The 21,481-nt window shown below is 36.9% G+C and overlaps 1 protein-coding gene across 4 annotated transcripts; it reads right to left on the bottom strand.

Annotated features, from left to right (window-relative positions):
* Nucleotides 1-2,392: 2,392 nt before the first annotated feature.
* On the bottom strand, nt 2,393-20,910 carry LOC144958893 (uncharacterized). 4 transcript variants are annotated; one of them, XM_078891165.1, is made up of 4 exons: nt 20,750-20,910; nt 8,177-8,254; nt 7,391-7,678; nt 2,393-2,777 (listed from the first exon to the last, which is right to left on the bottom strand). In XM_078891165.1, exons 2-4 carry the CDS (start codon nt 8,235-8,237, stop codon nt 2,410-2,412), a joined length of 717 nt encoding a protein of 238 aa, XP_078747291.1. In that variant the 5' UTR covers nt 8,238-8,254; nt 20,750-20,910; the 3' UTR covers nt 2,393-2,409. The 4 variants fall into 4 exon arrangements, with proteins under 4 accessions (XP_078747291.1, XP_078747294.1, XP_078747293.1 ...); XM_078891168.1 differs by lacking the exon at nt 20,750-20,910 and adding an exon at nt 20,455-20,574; XM_078891167.1 differs by lacking the exon at nt 20,750-20,910 and adding an exon at nt 14,751-14,907.
* Nucleotides 20,911-21,481: the final 571 nt, after the last annotated feature.

Below are 21,481 nucleotides of genomic sequence, written 5' to 3'. Positions count from 1 at the left end.
TTTTCCTTGTATATTTAATTCTTGCTTTGTCTACACTGTTTCATGCACACTTTTCGGATATTTATCTTACACCAGTGTAAGCTCCCTATTTTCTCACTTAGATATTTGAAGTTATATTTGTTTTGTTTGTTTTATTTAGGTCTAGATAAACTAATTATCCTCAATAAAGGTATTATTCTTTAAAAAATAAATCATAAAAACTTACTCTTAAAAATAATTATAATTATAAATCTTATGACTGATGTTCCTTTACCCACATTGGGCCCCTTGTCTGGAATGACCTGCCCAGAAGGATAAGAGAAGCAAAAAATCTATTAATAGACAGACATGACGCGCTTTAGGCGATATTACATTTTTAAAAATTCCCGACACAGACAAAGCTGTTTACGGCCAGGTACTCATTTTACAAATGTGACTTTAAAAGCAACACAGATTTCATGCGCACCGCAGAGGATCGTGATTCGTGGAGACAGCTGACCGGCAACGTGCCCAACAAGAGCACAGGCCACGATGGATGATGATATTGTGAGAATGTGAGACAAGAGCCTCTCCAAGGACTGACTAAAACGATGCGTCGATTAGAACTTCTTAGCAGTGCGGAACCCAGGATGGCCGAGGCCATTTTCATGTGCACCCTATAGGGACCTCCATTATTCACATATCAGGACTCTAAGAGTGGACAACGTTATTAAGTCATATAAAATCAAGTTTTTCTGGGGGTTTTTTGTTGTTGTTTTTTTAAACTTATATATTTATTTATTTATTTATTTATTTATTTATTTATTTATTTATTTATTTATTTATTTATTTATTTATTTATCTATTTATTTATTTATTTATTTATTTATTTATTTATTTATTTACTTATTTATTTATTATCTAATTATTCATATTTTTTTGGGAATTTACTGGGGGTTTTTTGTTGTTTTTGTTGTTTTTGTTTTTGTTTTTAGTTTTCTTATTTATTGGGGGTTTTTTTTTTTTGTTTTTTTTTAAAGGTCAATATCCCTATACCTGTTTATTGTCGTATTTAAAAGACGGAGATAAATCTAAGCTGGCAAAGTGACGACAAACATTGGGTGTCTCCCATTGCTGAGGTTAAAAAGAAAAGAAAAAAAAAGAAGGCCGTTCAAGGCGCCCGCTATTATAAACCCGACGTCCGGGATGGGCTCGTGACGGTCAACCGGAATACGATTCAACAGTCGTGACGTCAATTCCCTCCTAATGACGCATGGTAACTTAGTAACTATCGGAACAATGGCGGACGCCCTTAAGAAATATTTCTCTGACGAGCATAAAATTTTATCCAGAGAAAAAAAAAAAAAATCTGATCATGTTTTGACTTTTACATATACTGATCACAGGACATATGAAAAGTTCTAGCCAGTATGAAGAATAAAAAGTACAGATTTTCTTTGTTTAGAACCACGATGGCCGCCGTTGCTGGGCGACGTGCCATCAGACTATTGAATCCAATTACTCCTTTGCCCCCCCCCCCCCCCCCCCGATATACCTCAAGCTTTCCCCGCCCACCAACGACAAGGTAGGAGATCCACGTGAGCGGCTATGTGGTCTTGTGGTAAGACACTCGCTTTTGGATCAGAAGGTCCAGGGTTCGAGCCACCATCGGCGTATAGTTGAGTCCTTGGAAAATGCTCTTTAATCACATTCTCTCACCGTACGCAGGAGTAAAATGAGTACCTGGCCGTTGAGAGCGTTGTCTCGGTCTGAAAAATAATAATAATAGTAATATCGCCTAACAGGCGTCAAGTCTCTTCCTACATGTTTAGTGTTGCTTTTGGCCAGGGACCCCTTGTAAAGCGCTTTGAGCACGTTTAGTGGATATTGCGCTATATAAAAGCTCACTTTGAATTTTGATTTTGAGGGAGTCCCAAGGTGAATGCCATACCTCAACCACAAGACCACAAAAGATGGGAGCGATCTATATTCATGTTTTCGTCCAACCAGGTCATCAATCACATGATTTGTTGCTGTCCAACCATTGGATATTTCTTAACAATAAATGTAAACATGCTGCTTTGTTTACAAACGTTATAAACATACCCATGTGTCAAGCTGAATCAAGTGACCAATCGTGATGTTAGATATTTAAAAAGCTGTGAATACTTTTCACTAAGTTGGTCACTTTGAGCACATTTTGCAATGTGACCAATGACCTCGAGCACATGGAAAGTTACTATAGATAGTTCGTAGATGACGTCACTCCGGTCTTTGTTATTGTTTTTTGCCATCCGCGTTTATGAGTAATGCTCACTGAACTGTATTAACCCGACTAAAAACGTTCATGGATACACACAGTTTTGTGTGTTGGACCGTTATACTTCCGGATGGCAATGTTATGAGCTTCTTAGCCAAGCGCATACTATCTATAGATCATCCCCATTATCTTCACTTACCTTCCTTGACGGTGACGCTAAAATTGATATCTAACCCAGCTCCGACCCCATTCTTGACGTTCATCACGTACTGACCGGCATCCATGTCGCCCACGCCGAACAACTGAAACGCGAGAGCGACTTGAGGAGGCTGAGCTGGAGTAAAAACCACGCTGTACTGATCTGGAGGAACTGTTCTCACTTCGCGTCGTTTCCTTTTTCTCTCCGGGGGTCCGTCCGTCGTGTTGGCAGTCTTAGTCAGGGAGTGGCTGGTCGGGGCCGGGTAGGAGTTCAGGATAATTTCCGTCTCAAAAGTTTTACCCAGTATTGCCGTGTATTTTAATCGAATTCCCACAAATTCGTTGCTGAGTGCAGGTGTACCTGAAGTAAAGAAAGTGAAAAAAAAAACAAAACATAACATGTGGTATAGGGCAAAATAGGATAAGATCCTTTGAATGCCCTTAATATTAATTAGTAATGCCATAAATCTATTGATTAAATATTACAATAACGATACACGTGGTAAAGATAGTATTTCAACTTAAATGTACTCATGTGGTGTACAAACATATATCTTTAACCGTGACATGCAAAGCGCACACATAACCACACACACACACACACACACACACACACACACACACATACCATAATAATATAATAATGCATAATATATACATACAAGATTGAAAGCCATGTCAACAGCAGAGCAAACAAGTATTATTCGTCATATATAAATCTCCCATCATATAATTCCCTGTCTACTAACACCTTGAAATAATCCATAGATTTTGCATTCTTTGTTTCAAATTTCAAACTGTTCCATTTCTGAACAATACGAATACCGAACCAGTTTTGTCTTATGTTTGTTTTGCATCTAGAGACAAAAATCTTAAACTTGTCCCCTCTAGTAAAAGTAATATTAGAATATGAAAAAAAATCAGAAAAGTCTATCCTATCCAGACCATGTACCAATCTATAAACCTGAATTAAATCCCCACGAATTCTTCTATATTTCAAACTGGGTAAGTCAGAAATTCTAACCTTTCCTTATAAGATAAATACTGTATTGTATAAATTTTTTTGGTAGCTCTCCTCTGTACGCTTTCAATACTAATAGATTGTCTTTTATATAATGGGCTCCAGATGCAATTTCCGTATTCTAGAATTGGTCGAACGAGCGATTTATACAAATATAAAAATGTGGTTTTATCAAGACTTATAAAGGTTCTATATATTATTCCCATCATTCTGTTTGCACGGCTTACACAATTATCAATATGTAAATCAAAATTCAAATGTGAATCAAAAGTAACTCCCACATCCTTTTCATGAGGCACAACGGAAAGTAGATTTGACATAGAAGTATCGGTAAAATAATTATGACATGGATTATTTTTTCCTATATGTAATACTTTACATTTCGAAACATTAAAATCCAAATGCCATGTTGTAGACCATTTAAAAAGTGAAAATATATCATTTTGTAGAATGTTATGATGTTCAGTTGTACTATAGATCTTTGTATCGTCTGCAAACAGTTTGCAGGCTGAATTTATGCCACATGGTAAATCATTTATATATAAAAGAAATAAAAGTGGTCCCAATACGCTTCCTTGGGTACACCGCTAATTACATTCTTAAAATCCGACCCCACACCATTGACAATGACCCTTTGTATTCGATTATTAAGAAAGTCTTTAATCCAGTTAAAGATATTCCCTTTAAATCCATATGTTTTTAGTTTAATGAATAATCTCTCATGAGGTACAGAATCAAAAGCCTTGCGGAAATCAAGATAAACAACATCAATGCATTGATCACGATCAATTAACTTGGTAAAATCCTCCATCACCTGTAAAAGTTGAGTAATGCATGATCTCTTTGATCTAAAACCATGCTGGTTATCGTTTAGCATTGTATGACTTTCAAGAAAGTCCATTATTCGGTCTTTCAAGATAGATTCCATAACCTTACAGAGTATGCATGTTAAGCTGATGGGTCTATAGTTTGCAGCATCTAGTTTGCTTCCCTTTTTATGAATGGCAGTAACATTGGCTTGTTTCCATTCAATGGGTAAGGTACCAGATTCAAGAGACTTATTATATATTGTTGATAGCGGCTGTGATATTTCAAAGGCCACTTCTTTCAGTAAACGGGGATGAAGGGAATCGGGTCCCATGCTTTTAGTCACGTCTAAATTCAACAATTTTGCAAGTATGTCTTCTTGTGTAATATAAAATCGGGGACGTTTAATTGATTTGTAACATTGAACGTTGGTATATTTGTAGTGTCTTCTTGAACAAACACAGATGAAAAATAATTATTTAAAACATTAGCTATATCTATATCCGAAGTAACCTTGGTACCATCATCTTTCAGTAAAACACTAACACCTGGTTTTCTTTTCAACTTTCTGTTTACGTATCTCCAAAAGCCTTTCGGACTACTCTTACATTCGTGTGCCAATGTACATTCATACGTTTTCACAGCATTTTGAATCGTGTATTTGGTATTATTTCTAACCTTGAGATAATTATGAAAATTATCTGTTGTAGGATACTTTTTGAATTTCTTATACAATTTATGTTTCTTATTAATTGTACGTTTAACGTTTTTTGTCAACCACAATGGTTTATTAGAACTAAATTTTTTGTTACATCTTAATGGAATGTTTAGATTCTATACATTTTAGTTTGTTTTTAAAAAACAACCACGCTTCATTCACACCGTAGCCTTCAAGAGTATCCCAATTCACGGCATTTAGGTCTTCTCTACAAGAGTTGTAATTACCTTTGAAATAATCAAAATAAACATGTGAAGGATGTTTGGCGGATGAAAGATTTAACGATATAAGAAGTGAGTCATGATCACTTTTACCCACCGAAGGCAAATGGTCAATGTTATTAATCCAATAATCATCGTTACATATTACCAAGTCGAGTATATTACTAGTTTGGTTCAGTCGGTGTCTCGTAGCCTGTGTCACCAGCTGAATAAAGAAAGCATCCCTAATTGCCTCGACAAATAGATAGCGGGAAAAGTTAGACATGGTTCTGTCCATTTAATGTTAGGAAAATTATAATCTCCGACAATGATCACGCAATCAAATTTCATTCTACCTACGGACTGTAAGGTTTCTTTTATATCCCTAATGAAAGTTAATTTGTCTGAATTATGAGACCTATATATATTTCCTACAAGTATGTGTAAATTATTATATTCAAAATCACACCATACACTTTCACTAATTATAGGATGATCAAAAGAGAATATATTGGCATTAACACAATCCAAAACATATATAGCAACACCCCGACTTGGGTAATCATTCAAAAATAAGTTATACCCATCGATAAAAAATTCAAAATCAATCTCAAGTTCAATTTTTGGCATAATTTCAGTAAGATATATTATCATGGGATTATGTTTCTGTATCATACATGTTAATTCTGATCGTTTGTTAAGTAAGCTATCGACATTAGAATATAATACAACAAAATCATAATTTGACAAAGGAAGATGAAAAGGCACATTTGTTGAGGTGTCACTATCAGGTGTTCCAGACAGGTCTGTGATAAGTCATTGGTCTGAGTTTTGTCGTGTCGATTTAAGGCGTCTTGAATGAAATTTTCTTCCCCCGGGACTGTAATAGGTTTTGCGTTGGGTTTGGTGATGGTCTATCTGGCGTTGTGATGGTAGAGGGGTTGTCGACGTGATGCACATTTGGTCTTCAGTCTGTTTAATTGTACGAATTCGAGGGCTGGGCGTGTCGGCGCTAGTTGATTGTATTTGGGCATCGAGGGGACTGTCTGGATCCAACCTCAGTCTCACACCATAGATGGTTACTGCCATGACTTGTCCGTTCATTGACCATGCCAAGTCAATCCTTTCGTCATTTTTTGCTGCTTTGAGCAGATTGAAATTCTTCTGCGTTAAGTCTTCAAATATTGAAATGCCCGAGCCTTTTAACTTTTTTCTGGCCTTGAGCACCATATCACGATCCAATCGCCTGACAAATTTGATAATTATTGGCCTGGGTCGATTTGTTTTCGTTCTCCCAGTACGGTGTAAAGTGTCAATTCCGGTGATGTCAATTTGAGTTTCTAATCTATTGAATAAATCCAGAACGAGTAAGAGGCAGTCATCGGTGGTTTCGTTTGTTTTTTCTTGGATTCCAAAAATGCGGAGGGAATTTCTCCTCGAATAGGTTTCTAATTCGATGTTTCGTTTTTCGGTCATTTCAACTTGTTTTTTTAGATTTATGTTGATCATTTTCATTTCCATTATTTCATCTTTATTTTGTTGTAATTCATGTTTTAATTCCATGTTTTCTTGTCTTAGTTGGATAATTAGGTCTTTGAGGTCTTTCATTTCGTTTTTTATGGTATTTTGTAATGTTTGAAGTAAGTCTTGGTTGTCGAGCTCTTTAGAAGGGGTAGATTGGGGGGAAGGGATATTTTCGAAATTATCCGAGTTTCTTTTTTTGCGTCCTTTCGGCATCTTGCCCAAATTGGGATGACGTAATTTGATGTTATTATGACATTGAAAAAACAAAAAAACAAAAACGCAACCGTTAGATATGCGATGAAAATCAATCAATACACTTATAAGGACGTTTTTAAAGTTGAAACGAATATGACTATAGAAAACAAATACGAAAATGAATATATTAAACAAACTCTCATCTCCTGATCCTCATCTTTGCGACGTAAAATACATCAAATTCCATAACAAAACAGTATTGAAAAGAAGACGTCCGCCATCTTGATAACCGGAAATAAGAGCATAAGATAATTTGCTTCGGTATTGTTATCCACTGTTTTAAGTCAACTGTGATTTTTTTGTTCAAATTTAAGCTATAATCATTTTTTCCATACGGGATCAAATTCATTTAAACTTATTATTGTCTAATAATAAACAAACGAACAAGTAAATAAATAAATAGATAAATAAATAAATAAACAAATAAATGAATTAATAAATAAACTTACACTTCACGTGAACATCGACGTCTTTAGACGTTCCATTGATGGCACCAATACTGGGCATACAAGTATACGTATCTGTGCTGTCACAGAACATCATTTGCAGCTTTTCTCCTCTAGAAATGAAGGCTCCTTCCTTGGTTACCGCCAGGTCCACGGTCCTCTTCCACCGCTGACCTGCAACCTTCAGCGTCGGATTCGCATCTCCCTGGGCAATGCACGTGAAATTGACTTTGTCATATTCATTGACCTCCAACGTTGTCTGACCGTCGACTTCAAAGACCGTCACGAAACCTGTTGGAGCGTTGGGTTCGTCCGGGTATGCCCGTTGGGGATTTTTGGAAATGAAAGAGATGTACGGCATGAATATAACATAGAGCTTCAAAAATAAAAAGAGTAAAATTACTAAACATTATACGATTCAGGCTCAAAACCCTTCTTCAGTCAATAAGACGTACGGTAGATTTAACATGAAGTATTACAGTTTTAGCTATTTTTGTTACTGGTTGGCGAAGAGTTAAGGAAACCGGCATTATACATAGCAGTAATAAGACATGAAACGAGATTTTTTTTAAAATGTTAGTTCAAGATAAAGAGGGATGGAGACTGTTTGTCTGTGGCCTATACCTGACCCTGGGTGAAAATAGCAATGATGAGTAGTAGTAGTAGTAGTAGTAGTAGTAGTAGTAGTAGTAGTAGTAGTGGTGGTGGTAGTAGTAGTAGAAGGAGACGAAGAAGAAGAGGAAGAAAAAGAAGAAAAAGCATTGGTATATTTTCATCGTTAGGTCATACTTGCGTGACAAAAGTTGGATGCGAACAGGAGAGCCAGGGAGAGAATGAGTATGGCCGCCATGTTGTATCGGCACCACTCTGTGGAAGTGAGAAGAAAGACCGTGGGTAATATGGTAGCCATAGTTAAGTTATAGCCTGACACTGAAACCCAAAAAGACTGGCATTTTGACGTCATCATTTGATTTTTGCACCGCCTAGTGAGTTGTCGTTAGTAGAGCTCATGGAAACAAGTCAGTTCATTGGTTGAACAATTGAATACAACTCACGATTTGTTTTCTTTTGTGGCAAAAGACTGGCATTTTGACGTCATTTTTTGGTCAGTGTCAGGCCATAACTTTACGAAGACCACGGTGTCAGGCTATAAATTAACGATGGCTACTGTAATACATAATATAGAAATGAGATTTTGACTCTGTAGGACTATGTGGTATAGAGGTATGTCATTCGCCTTCAATCCCGTGGGATCTGACAGCGCAAAAGTGACTCCCTGGAAAAGGCTGCGTGCTCAAATTATTTTTTTTTCCTGCTTCATTGATCGACATTTGAACGAGTTTTCTGGCCAAAATGTTGAATACGCGCTTGTTTTTTGTTTGGATTTTTGTTGTTTTTTGTTGTTTTTTTTTTTTTTTTTTTTTTTTTTGGTTTTTTTTTTTGTTTGTTTGTTTGTTTGTTTGTTTTTTTTTTTTTTTTTTTTTTTTGGGGGGGGGGGGGGGGGTTGTGTGTTTTGTTTGGTTTTCTGAACATTGCAGTTTTCTCTTTCATTTGTGTTTGTAATTTTAATATAGATAACGTAATATACGGAATAACGGGAAATTTAATTTAATACGTCTTACTTCCTCTTGTGAGCTCTTTCATTCTTTATTTCTTACTTCCTCCTCTTCCTCCTCCTCCTCCTCTCCTCCACCACCTCCACCATCACCTCCACCTCCTCCTCCACCACCTCCTTCTTAGTACGTTACACATAAGCTTTAATGCGTTGCTAAGATTCAGCTGGCAAGTATAGATAGAATGCGCTTGGCCAAGGAGTTCACAACATTGCCATCCGGAAGTATAACGGACCAACACACAAACTCTGTGTAACCATGAACTTTTATAGTCTGGTTAATACAGTTTAGTGAGAACAACTCACAAACGCGGATGGCAAAAACAATAACAAAGGCCTGAGTGACGTCATCTGCATACTATCTATAGATAGTTCGAAGATAACATCACTCAGGTCTTTGTTATTGTTTTTTGCCATCCGCGTTTATGAATAATGCTCACTGAACTGTATTAACCTGACTATAAACGTTCATGGATACACACAGTTTTGTGTGTTGGTTCGTTATACTTCCGGATGGCAATGTTATGAGCTTCTTAGCCAAGCGCATACTATCTATACACCATACTGAGCGAACAAAGAAATCGATAAATAAAAACATAACAGTAACAGGGTTATGGTAAACTGCCGCACAGTGAACTAACTCCGAAATAGATAAATCAAAACATGAGTTACTGGTACTGGTAAAGATAGTATGCGCTTGGCTAAGAAGCTCACAACATTGCCATCCGGAAGTATAATGGACCAACACACAAAGCTCTGTGTAACCGTAAACTAATATAGTCTGGTTAATACAGTTTAGTGAGAATTACTCATAAACGTGGATGGCAAAAAACAACAACAAAGGCCTGAGTGACGTCAACTTCATTCTATCTATACTTTCACCCACTGAACCTCAAAAATTGATAAATAAAACCATAATAGGTATGCGACCTGGTTGGCATAAAAACGAGTGTCTAGTGTCTTGCGAGACGAATCAATAAGAATTACACGCAACATCAACTGAAATAACTTCAAACACCAAAATAGATGAGATAATATCGAATGTAGCAAGTGGTTGTCATGGTAATCTATAACATACTGAGCGAAGAAACAAATCAATAAATAAAAGCATTACAGTAACCGGGTTAAAGTAAACTAACTGCCGCACAGTGAACTAACTCAGAAATAGATAAATCAAAACATGAGCTATTGGTACCGTCAAATGGGGTGACTTTGCCTATCGGGGTGACTTTGCCTATCGAGGTGACTTTGCCTATTGAGGTGACTTTGCCTATCGGGGTGACTTTGCCTATCGGGGTGACTTTGCCTATCGGGGTGACTTTGCCTATCGAGGTGACTTTGCCTATCGAGGTGACTTTGCCTATCGAGGTGACTTTGCCTATCGAGGTGACTTTGCCTATCGGGGTGACTTTGCCTATCGGGGTGACTTGGCTACGAGTGTCAGTCTTGCCGATCATGACTTACGCCATACTGAATAACTTCACCCTATGAGAAGATGACTTTGCAATGGGTTGTCTGTAATCCATATTGGCGAGAAACTAATACTTTGCTAACGGGTGCTTTGCCTATCGCACAGTGAACTTTGATAATCAATGAGCTTTGTACCGTAAACGGGGTGACTTTGCCTATCGAGGTGACTTTGCCTATCGGGTGACTTTGCCTATGAGGTGACTTTGCCTATCGGGGTGACTTTGCCTATGGGTGACTTTGCCTATGGGTGACTTTGCCTATCGAGGTGACTTTGCCTATGGGGTGACTTTGCCTATCGGGGTGACTTTGCCTATCGGGGTGACTTTACCTATTGAGGTGACTTTGCCTATTGAGGTGACTTTGCCTATCGAGGTGACTTTGCCTATCGAGGTGACTTTGCCTATCGAGGTGACTTTGCCTATTGAGGTGACTTTGCCTATTGAGGTGACTTTGCCTATCGAGGTGACTTTGCCTATCGAGGTGACTTTGCCTATTGGGGTGACTTTGCCTATTGGGGTGACTTTGCCTATCGGGTGACTTTGCCTATCGGGTGTACTTTGCCTATCGAGGTGACTTTGCCTATCGAGGTGACTTTGCCTATCGAGGTGACTTTGCCTATCGAGGTGACTTTGCCTATTGGGGTGACTTTGCCTATCGGGGTGACTTTGCCTATCGGGGTGACTTTGCCTATCGGGGTGACTTTGCCTATCGGGGTGACTTTGCCTATTGAGGTGACTTTGCCTATTGAGGTGACTTTGCCTATCGGGGTGACTTTGCCTATTGAGGTGACTTTGCCTATCGGGGTGACTTTGCCTATCGAGGTGACTTTGCCTATCGGGGTGACTTTGCCTATCGGGGTGACTTTGCCTATCGGGGTGACTTTGCCTATCGGGGTGACTTTGCCTATCGGGGTGACTTTGCCTCAACCGATTTTGAGCATTTTGGGTATTCTCAGCTTGTTGCAGGTATTTCCCTAGTTAGAGGTCTTAATTTTTCAGCAAAAGAAATATCTGTCACAAATACAATCTAATTTGTCCAAATCAATAAAAGCAAAGTAACCCCTAAAGGCAAAGGGACCCCAGTTGACGGTACTGGTATACTTTGTTTTTGTTTTTTGTTTTTATATTAAGGGTTATACGGCGCTAGCAACACATGATGGTCATGTCAGCGCCAGTAAAAACGAAGAAAACGGGTAAGTAAAAAAGTTATAGAATTACAATTAAAGTACCCAAGAAAAGGTAAAACAAAGGGTGATTTGGTTCAATTTGGAAACAGATGTAAACAAACAAACAAAAAAACTTGAGCTTTTATATAGGACAATATCCACTAAACGTGCTCAAAGCGCTTTACAAGGGGTCCATGGCCAACAGCAACACTTAACACGTTAGGCGATATTACATTTTCTTTCGGACCGAGACAACGCTCTCGACGGCCAGATTCTCATTTTACACAGGAGTACGGTGAGAGAATGTTAGTAAAGAGTCTTTTCCAAGGACTCAACTATTCACCGAGCGAGGCTCGAACCCGGGACATTCCGATCCGAAAGCGAGTGTCATACCACAAGACCACATAGCCGCATTGTAGATTCAAAGAGCACACTATCAAAGAACTTAGTTTGAGATAACCTAAAAGTCTCATCCAGACACAAGCACACTAAGAGGAATTCACTCAAATGTTTACAAATCATATATAATATGTAAACAAAACATAATACAGTGCATAACACAGAGATGATTTACAAGACAAAAGGTATCATCTCCCAAAACTCTAACTTTACATTTGACTGTTTCCCTCCCAGCTAGGGTATCCGGCCAGGGCCAGGACAAAACCAAGTAATTGCATCCCACGATAAAGACAGAAAGCATGTTGGACAACAGATATTAGAAGGGGATAGAAGACACAGTATGTGCCTCCCTGCCCACAATGGGAGGCCATGAACCCCACCCATAGGTATATTTTCACCCACTGAACCTCAAGAATAGATAAATAAAACCATAATAATAATAATAAAAATAATAATAATAATAATAATAATAATAATAATAATAATAATAATAATAATAATAATAATAATAAAGTGTTCTTTTATAGCGCTAAATGCCGAAGCCTCAAAGCGCTTCACAATATACTTGTCAAACCAGAAACACACTCATACCGAGCCAAACAGACACACACAATAGTTGCACACACTAACTGTGCAAGTTTTACAAAATGAAATTGACATTAACAAATGGAATGAAAAAAGACAACGTATAATCTACTCATCAATAAGAAAATCCTAGGTATGTGACCTGGTTGTCATTATCACGATTTTCTAGTGATGAATCAATAAGAATTACACGCAGTATGAACCGAAATTACTTCAAACTCCAGATAGATGCTATACATTTAAGTAAAATACTCACACCATCCGCCAGCCATATTAAACATACCGACACACAAAACGGCGTGTAACCTTTAACGCTTATAGATATAATTTAATGATAACTAATCACCAACATGCTGTCTAAAGATGATAACAAAGAGCTAGGTGACGTCAACTTCGTTCTATCTTAAGAATGTGGGGGGAAAAAACGTAGCAATTATTTGTTGTGATAAACTGTTACACACTGAGCTAACTTACAAATAGATAATGAAAACATAACAGTAGTTGTTTATGGTAAACTTTCACATTCTGAATCGCCTAGAAATTGATAAATAGAAACATATAAACAGTAATTGTTTATGGTAAAATTTCACACGCTGAACTTAACTGTTAACAAACTCACACAATGAACTAACTCAGAAATAGATAGATAAAAACATAACAGTAGTTGTTTATTGTAAACTGTCACACACTAACTACACGAGAGAGTGATAAATAAAACCATAATAACAGTAATTTGTTATAGTAAACTTTTACACGCTGAATTTTTGTAAACAAACTAATGTCACACACTGAACTCCCTCAGTGACATATATAAATAAAAACATATTATAGATAGTATGCGCTTGGCTAAGAAACTCACAACATTGCCATCCGGAAGTATAACGGATCAACACACAACACAATAGGTAACCTTAAACGTTTATAGTCTGGTTAATTCAGTTAAGTGAGAATTACTCATAAACATGGATGGCAATAAAACAATAACAAAGGCCTGAGTGACGTCATCTTCGTTCTATCTATAAAGCCGTTATTGATGCATTGCGTTTATCCAAAAAGCTCACAACACCCGCCAGCCAGATATAACGTACCAACACACAAAACTATGTGTAACCTTGAACGTTTATAGTCTGATTGATAGAATTTAGGAGAAAATACTCATTATAAAGGCGAGCGAAAAACAATAACAAAGATGTGAGTGACTCCAACTTTGTTCTATGTATTGGTTATAGTAAACTGTCCTACACTGAACGAACCTAGAATATGATAAATAAAAACATTGTAAACAAACTATCATTTAATGAACTAACCTAGAAATAGATAAATAAAACATAAAAGCTGTTATTGGGTTATTGTTAACTGTTAAACATTGAACAAACCTAGAAAATGGTAAATAAAACATTATAAACAAATTGTCATACACTTCACTAACCTAGAAATAGATAAATAAAACATAAAAGCTGTTATTGGGTTATTGTTAACTGTTAAACATTGAACAAACCTAGAAAATGGTAAATAAAACATTATAAACAAATTGTCATACACTTCACTAACTTAGAAATAGATAAATAAAAGCATAAAAAAACGTTGAGTTATTGCAAACTTTTATAAACATTGTAAACAAAAAGTCACAGAGTGAACTAATACAGAATCAGAGAAATAAAAACATTGTAAACAAACTGTCAAAAGCTGCATTATCTTAGAAATAGATAAATAAAACCATTAAAAACGTTGTTTATTGAAAAACTGTTATACACTGAACTAAACTAGAAAATTTTCAATAAAAACATTGCAAACAAACGGTCACATAGCGAACTAACATAGAATCAATTAAATAAAAACATTGTAAATAAACTGTCATAAACTGCACTAACTGCGAATCAGAGAAATAAAAACATTGTAAACTGAACACTAAACGAGAAAATGATAAATAAAAACATTGTAAACAAACTCATACACTGAACTAACCTCGAAATCAAAGAAATAGAACCATTGTAAACAAACTGTCACAAAGTGAACTCGCTAAGAATTTAAATAGTAACAGTCCTGTATTGGCAGAATATGAGAAAAACATTATCAGCACTGACACAGACATACATTTCTCATTGTCGGTGACACATAAATAGCATGCTAACCCTTTGCCGTCAGAATTAGATTTCACTCTAAATTGATCAGTGGGATTTATCCATATTTTTTGTTCAATGATTTTCACAGTTCACAGCTTCTAGAATCGCAGTCGTCGTTAAAGAGTTAACGAGATGGATATCATCTTCGCCTCCTGCTGCTACACGGCTACACAGTTACAGTCTGTTTAGTTACACAGGTATAGCTACAGCTACACACAGCTGCTACACAATGTCAATTACACATTTACTACGTACAGATGTCGTCCACAGGTCGATTGAAATCAAAATCAATATGATGACGCATTAGGATTTTGGATCTGTTATTTTTTAATGTACGTCAATTAAACTCAAACGTGTTGGGAGAAAGTAAAAGATCAACGGGTACATATATGCAGGTCAGACATCCGAACTCACTTATGGGCCTAGTTTAACATTACATATTGTAATGGACAATATTTTGCGTCATTTTTTTTTTTTTTGAGATTTCCATTACAACAATGAGCCCATAAGGAATTTGGTTATCAGACCTGCAAATAAGTGCACGTCGTAACAGACCCATAGTCTCAAATCAGTGTTATGACGGGTGATTTAGCAAATGAAAGCTTTTATTCATGGCCAAGAATAGTAGACCAGGGTTAGAATTCATAACAACTCTTAAGTCTGTCGCACTTGGTAAAAAAAAAAAAAGAACAAAAAAATAAACAAAACAAAATCCAAAAATAAATAAATAAATAGATTTTTGAAATAGAAATAAATAAAAGAAACACAATATTTATAATTTTGGCCAGAAAACTCTTCCCCTCAAATATCGATCGATTAAAATAATGTCATCTACCTATCTGAATACAGTTTCTATATATTTTCTAAAGATAAGAATTGTGTTAAGTTGTATTTAAACACACATTCATGGTCAATTTTTACTCATATTAAAAGAAAAAAAAACTTGAGCTTTTATATAGCGCAATATCCACTAAACGTGTTCAAAGTGCTTTACAAGGGGTCCCTGGCCAACAGCAACACGTAACATTTAGAACGAGACATGACTCCTGTTAGATGATATTACAATTTTTTTTCGACAGACAACGCTGTTAAGGACCGGGTACTCATTCTACACCTGAGTGCGGTGAGAGGATGTGAGTAAAGAGCCTTTTCCAAGGACTCAACTATGCGCCGAGCGAGGCTCGAACCCAGGACACTTCCGATCCGAAAACAAGTGTCATACCACTAGACCGCACAATATCACTATTAGAAGAACGAGTGCATTCTTTTCCAATTTTTTTTTCAGTATGAACTTTGCAAACATTTTCATTTTAACCCTCACCTTACCAACCATAGGAAAATTGTCACATTTGTTACGAAACAACCAACAATTTTCTATTCTGAATTCTTTTGTACATCACCAAATTTAAATAATTTGTGTGTGTGTGTGTGTGTGTGTGTGTGTGTGTGTGTGTGTGTGTTATAGTTATAAAAGTTAGACACGGAGTTGTAGAGCTCATTTTTTCAAAACAATATTATTATGTATAGAATGTACTTGTTGTTTTTCTGTATGAGTAAGAATAGTCTATTTTTGTGTTGGGTGGATGTGCAGTTTTGGTGAACATTCTAAAAATGGCTGGTAAGGAAGGAGTAAAAGATTGTATAAAACTGTTACTGACAACCCAATTCCTTCCACAGTACTCTTGATATTTTCTTTTTTTTTTTTCAAAGATACACTTGACTTTAAACCGTCTTCTTACCACCCATAGGAAAATCGTCACATTCGTTACGGTGCAACCAGCAATTTTCTCATTCTGATTTCTCTTGTACATCACAAAATTTAAAGAAATGCTTTGATTACAGCAATAAAAACTAAACACTGTTGTAGAACTCACTTGTTACTTTTTTGTTTGAGAAAGAAAGGTCTATGTTTTGTGTTGGGTGGATGTGAATTTTCGGGGGGAAATTCTAAAAATAGCTGGTAAGGAGAGAGTTAATAATATGGTGATTGATAGTTCTATGAAATTCATCTTTTTCACTATAAACTAAATTTGATTCACGGGGCTATTTGTCGACGTGTATTTACTTGCAGGTCTGATAACCCTCTTCCTTATGGGCCCATTGCTGTTATGAAAATGTTGCTGCTTGAAGCTCGAAGGAAAAAAATAACGATGAGTATTCAAATGTAAGCTTTAATTTATTAAACGAAGACGGGTACTGTGAACGTTTCGGGTTTCCCCTTTATCAACAAAACACGATGAATGAAACACTAAGGACGAATGAGAGATGCGTCCGGTAATCAGAAGGTCTGAGGTTCGATCCCCAGTCGATGTCGAGTGATTATTTGGGATGTTTTTTTTTCTTATATGTTTCCTTCTTGCTTTGTCTGGCACCATTTCATAACACTAATTGTTCAGTTCTTTATCTTACACCGGTGCCTGCTCCTTAATTTCTTAATTTGATATTTACATTTGAATACTGGGTGGGGATCCTGACCTCCCATAGTGGGCAGGGGGGGTACATACTGTGTCTTCTATCCCCTTATATCTGTTTTCCAACTTGCTTTCTGTCTTTGTCTTGGCATGAGATTACTTGGTTTTGTCCTGGCCCTGGCCGGAGTCCTGGATGGGAGGGAAACAGTCAAATGCATAGTTATTGTTTTGGGAGATGATATTTTTTTCCTTGTAAATCATCTCTCTGTAATGTATTATTGTTATTCTAATGTATAATGTAGGCATTTGAGTGTATTCCTCTTTGTTGGATTTTGTGCTTGTGTCTGGATGAGACTTATAGGTGATCTCAAACTAGGTGCATCGGTGGTATGCTCTTGGAATCTACATCTGATCCCTATTTGTTCCCTGTTCCCCTATGTCTTACTTTTTCTTGGGTGCTTTAATTGTAATTCTAGAACTTTTTACTGTCCCATTTTCTTCCTTTTTACTGGCGCTGATATAACCTAAATGTGTTGCAAGCGCCGTAAAACCCTTAAAAACAAAAAAAAAAAAAAAACTAAAAACATTACATTTGAATACTAATCATTAGTTTTTCATTGCTGTCGTGGGAATCTTAAAAAAAAATTACGCAAAATATTTGTCAATTACAACGTTAAACTAGGCCCATAAGAATGTTCGGATGTCAGACCTGCATATGTGTACACTCGGGTTATGTCCCTGACTAAGAGTAAATTTCTTCAAGAATATGGCGATGTGGTCTAGTGGTATGGCACTCGCTTTCGGATCGGAAGGTCCTGGGTTTGAACCTCGCTCGGCGCATAGTTGAGTCCCTGGAAAAGGCTTTTTACTCACATTCTCACACCATACTCAGGTGCAAAATGAGTACCTGGCTGTTAACAGCGCGTCTCTGTCGGGAAAAAATGTATTATCGCCTAATAGGCATCATGTCACGTCCTACATGTTAAGTGTTGCTGTTGGTCAGGGATCCTTTGTAAAGCGCTTTGAACACGTTTAGTGTATATCACGCTATATAAATGCTCTAGCTAAGAATAATCAATAAATTTAAGCCAAGGCCTCTGTAATTTATAATTAAGACGCTCGTAACATTATAAGTATCCCTGAGTATGCTTAATTATAGTTATATCTCTGGAATGAGTTTTTTCATTGGGAGGGTGGAGGGTGGAGGGGGGGGGGGGGGGGGGGGGTTGGATGGAATTGCATAATGTTATTATTGTTTTGTTTTTTGTTTTTTTTTTCAAAAAAAAAATACCATTTAAAATTGTCAAAATTAAAAATGTTACAACTTATTAATTTTTTCATAGCAGAAAGTAGTCCTGCTTTTAGTTTGTAAGATAAAGAAGTGAACAAGTGTGCCTGAAAGGTGCCAGACAAAGCAAGGAAGAAAAATACAAGAAGAAACCAATCCCAAAAAATCAGTCGACCTTAACTGGAGATCGAACCTCAGACCTTCTGATTACCGTATGACTCTGAGGTTCGAACCCCAGTAGAGGTCGACTGATTATTTGGGATGGTTTTCTTGTTGTATTTGTCTTTCTTGCTTTGTCTGGCACATTTCATACACACTTGTACATATCTTTATCTTTCACTGGTGCCTGCTCCTTTATTTCTTAATTGGATATTTCAGTTTGAAGCCCAGCCCTTTCTTTTCATTCAATATAGATAGTATGCGTTTGGCTAAGAAGCTCATAACATTGCCATCCGGAAGTATAACGGACCAACACACAAAACTCTGTGTAAACATAAACTTTTATAGTCTGGATAATACAGTTAAGTGAGAATTACTCATAAAAGTGGATGGCAAAAAACAATAACAAAGACCCGAGTGACGTCATCTTCATTCTATCTATAGGGGGTTGGGGTTGGGTTGTTTTGTTTTGTTTACTTTTTGATGGAAATATTGGTTCCCCCTTACACACACAACAAGACAAGACACTGACTAACAGGGAGGGAGGTACGGCTTTGTGGTCTGGTGGTATGACACTCGCTTTCGAATGGTCTTGGGTTCGAACCCTGCTCGCCGCATAGTTCCTTCCTCGGAAAAGGCTTTTTATTCATTTTCTCTCACCATACGCAGGTGTTAAATGAGTACCTGTCCGTTAACAGCGTTGTCTCTGACCGAAAAAAATGTAATATCGCCTAACAAGCGTCATGTCACGTCATGCATGTTAAATGTTGCTGTTGGCCAGGGACCCCTTGTAAAGCGCTTTGAGCACGTTTTGTGTATATTGCGCTATAACAAAGCTCAGGCTCGTTTGAGGAGACTCTCCTGTGCGATTTTTTGATTCTATTGTGATGTGACACTCGCCTTCAGACCGGTAACGCCCTTGGTTCGAGTCCGATCTGGGTCACACAAAGTCGAGTCCTTGGAATCTGTTTATTACTCACTGCAAGCTCAGGTGTAAAATGAGTACATGACTGGTAACAGCGATGCGTTTGTCGAATATAAAATTGTTATAGCGGCTAACGTCGTCATGTCTCGTCCTATGCGTTCAGTAGAAAACGGTAAGGGCTGCCTGAAGCCGGTGATCGTAAAATACTAACGAAAGAGTGAAAATGGAAAGGCTTCGTATGGGAATAAAACAGACAATGGACGTTTCGGGTACAAACCCTTCATCAGCACAACAATACGCAAATAAACGTGGAAAACAAATAAAATATAATGAAAAATAACTGGTATCGTCTGTATACTGGGGCACCCTATCCTCTACCCACGCCACGCTAACATTTCATTCATACTGCAACCACCATTGAGTACAGACGATACCAGTTATTTTTCATTATATTTTATTTGTTTTCCACGTTTATTTGTGTATTGTTGTGCTGACGAAGGGTTTGTACCCGAAACGTCCATTGTCTGTTTTGTTCCCATACGAAGCCTTTCCATTTTCACTCTTTCGTTAGTGTCCGATGCGTTCAGTATTTTGGCTTGGGACTCACTTCAAGCTCTTGAATTAGATAATGTGGATATTGCTCAATACAAAAGCTTGCGGTTATTTGGGGATTATTTATTTTTTGTTGGGGGGGGGGGGGGGGGGGGGGGGGGGCTTGTTTGTTAGTTTGATTTTTGTTTGTTTTGTTCTTTAGTTTCATTTTTTAAGGCACTCTTTTAGGTTATTTTAGCACCAGATAACAGAAAGAAAATGGAGATAGGTATAAAATTCCAGATTCATAATTAAAAATACGCCCGGGAATTAAATAGTAAGACAAAGAAGATTGATAAATTATAAAGTAGTTATACAGTTTTAAGATAATTTACTTACTCAGAGCTGTCTAGTTTAATTATTTTTAATTCGTAGGTTCCAAGGGAAAAATGAAAAGCCATTATAAATAGCTTTACATATCAATACTTTGCCATCACCTTGATCCACAAGTGCACTAAAATCCTGAATATAGGATCGAAGGAACTACATTTTCTTTTTCAACACGATTTATTGAGTCAAAGAGGCGAATGGCAGCTCTGTAGCTGTAGTTTAAAAAATAGTAATTCTATGAATTTTTCGTAATGCTAGGCAGGTCTGTTAACTTAACAAATAAATAATGGTAACCAATACTTACATACTACGTCTATACACAAACACTGTCTATAAAACGATATCCTCCGAGCAATGGCGATTTAATTTGGAAAGATGTTGTAGTAGTTTTATAAGTTCATAAAATAATTGTTCACCACCTCATGCATACAATAATTACAGGAGATGGCGGCGGTGGAGGAAGAATTTGCTTCAATTTAAATCAATGGCGTTGCATAAGTCAGTGATGCGTGCCGACTGGCCCCCATTGTTTGGTTACGTGGTTCTGGAAAGAATGGGACATGCTCCAGTGATCTCTCAGGGACCAAACAGATATTTAATTTGTCCTGGATTACAGTCGAAATTTCATGATAATAAAAATAAAGTTTCTTGTTTTGATCTATGTTCAAAAATGAATAAAATGAAAAAAAGGACTCCAAAAATATGTGAAAAGAACGAAGATTAGAGTCACGGTAGACGGCTCTAGAGCTACTTTCAGGACGGATGATTATTTGTTTGATTGAGATGCTGATGAATGAATGAATGATGAATTGATGAATGAATGAAATGATGAATGAATGAAATGAATGAATGCATGATGACAATGAATGAATGACATGAATGAATGAATGAATGAATGAATGAATGAATGAATGATAAGAAATGAATGAATGAATGAATGATGAATGAATGATGATGAATGAATGAATGATGAATGAATGATGATAATGAATGAAATGAATGAATGGAATGAATGAATGATGAATGAATGATGAAT

Source organism: Berghia stephanieae, chromosome 13, assembly GCF_034508935.2.
Source record: "Berghia stephanieae isolate SIO BIC M18660-M18661 chromosome 13, UCSD_Bste_1.3, whole genome shotgun sequence".
Taxonomy (NCBI): Eukaryota; Metazoa; Mollusca; class Gastropoda; order Nudibranchia; family Aeolidiidae; genus Berghia; species Berghia stephanieae.
The sequence above is the reverse complement of the archived record's forward strand: the minus strand, read 5'-3'. Positions and strand labels throughout refer to the sequence as shown.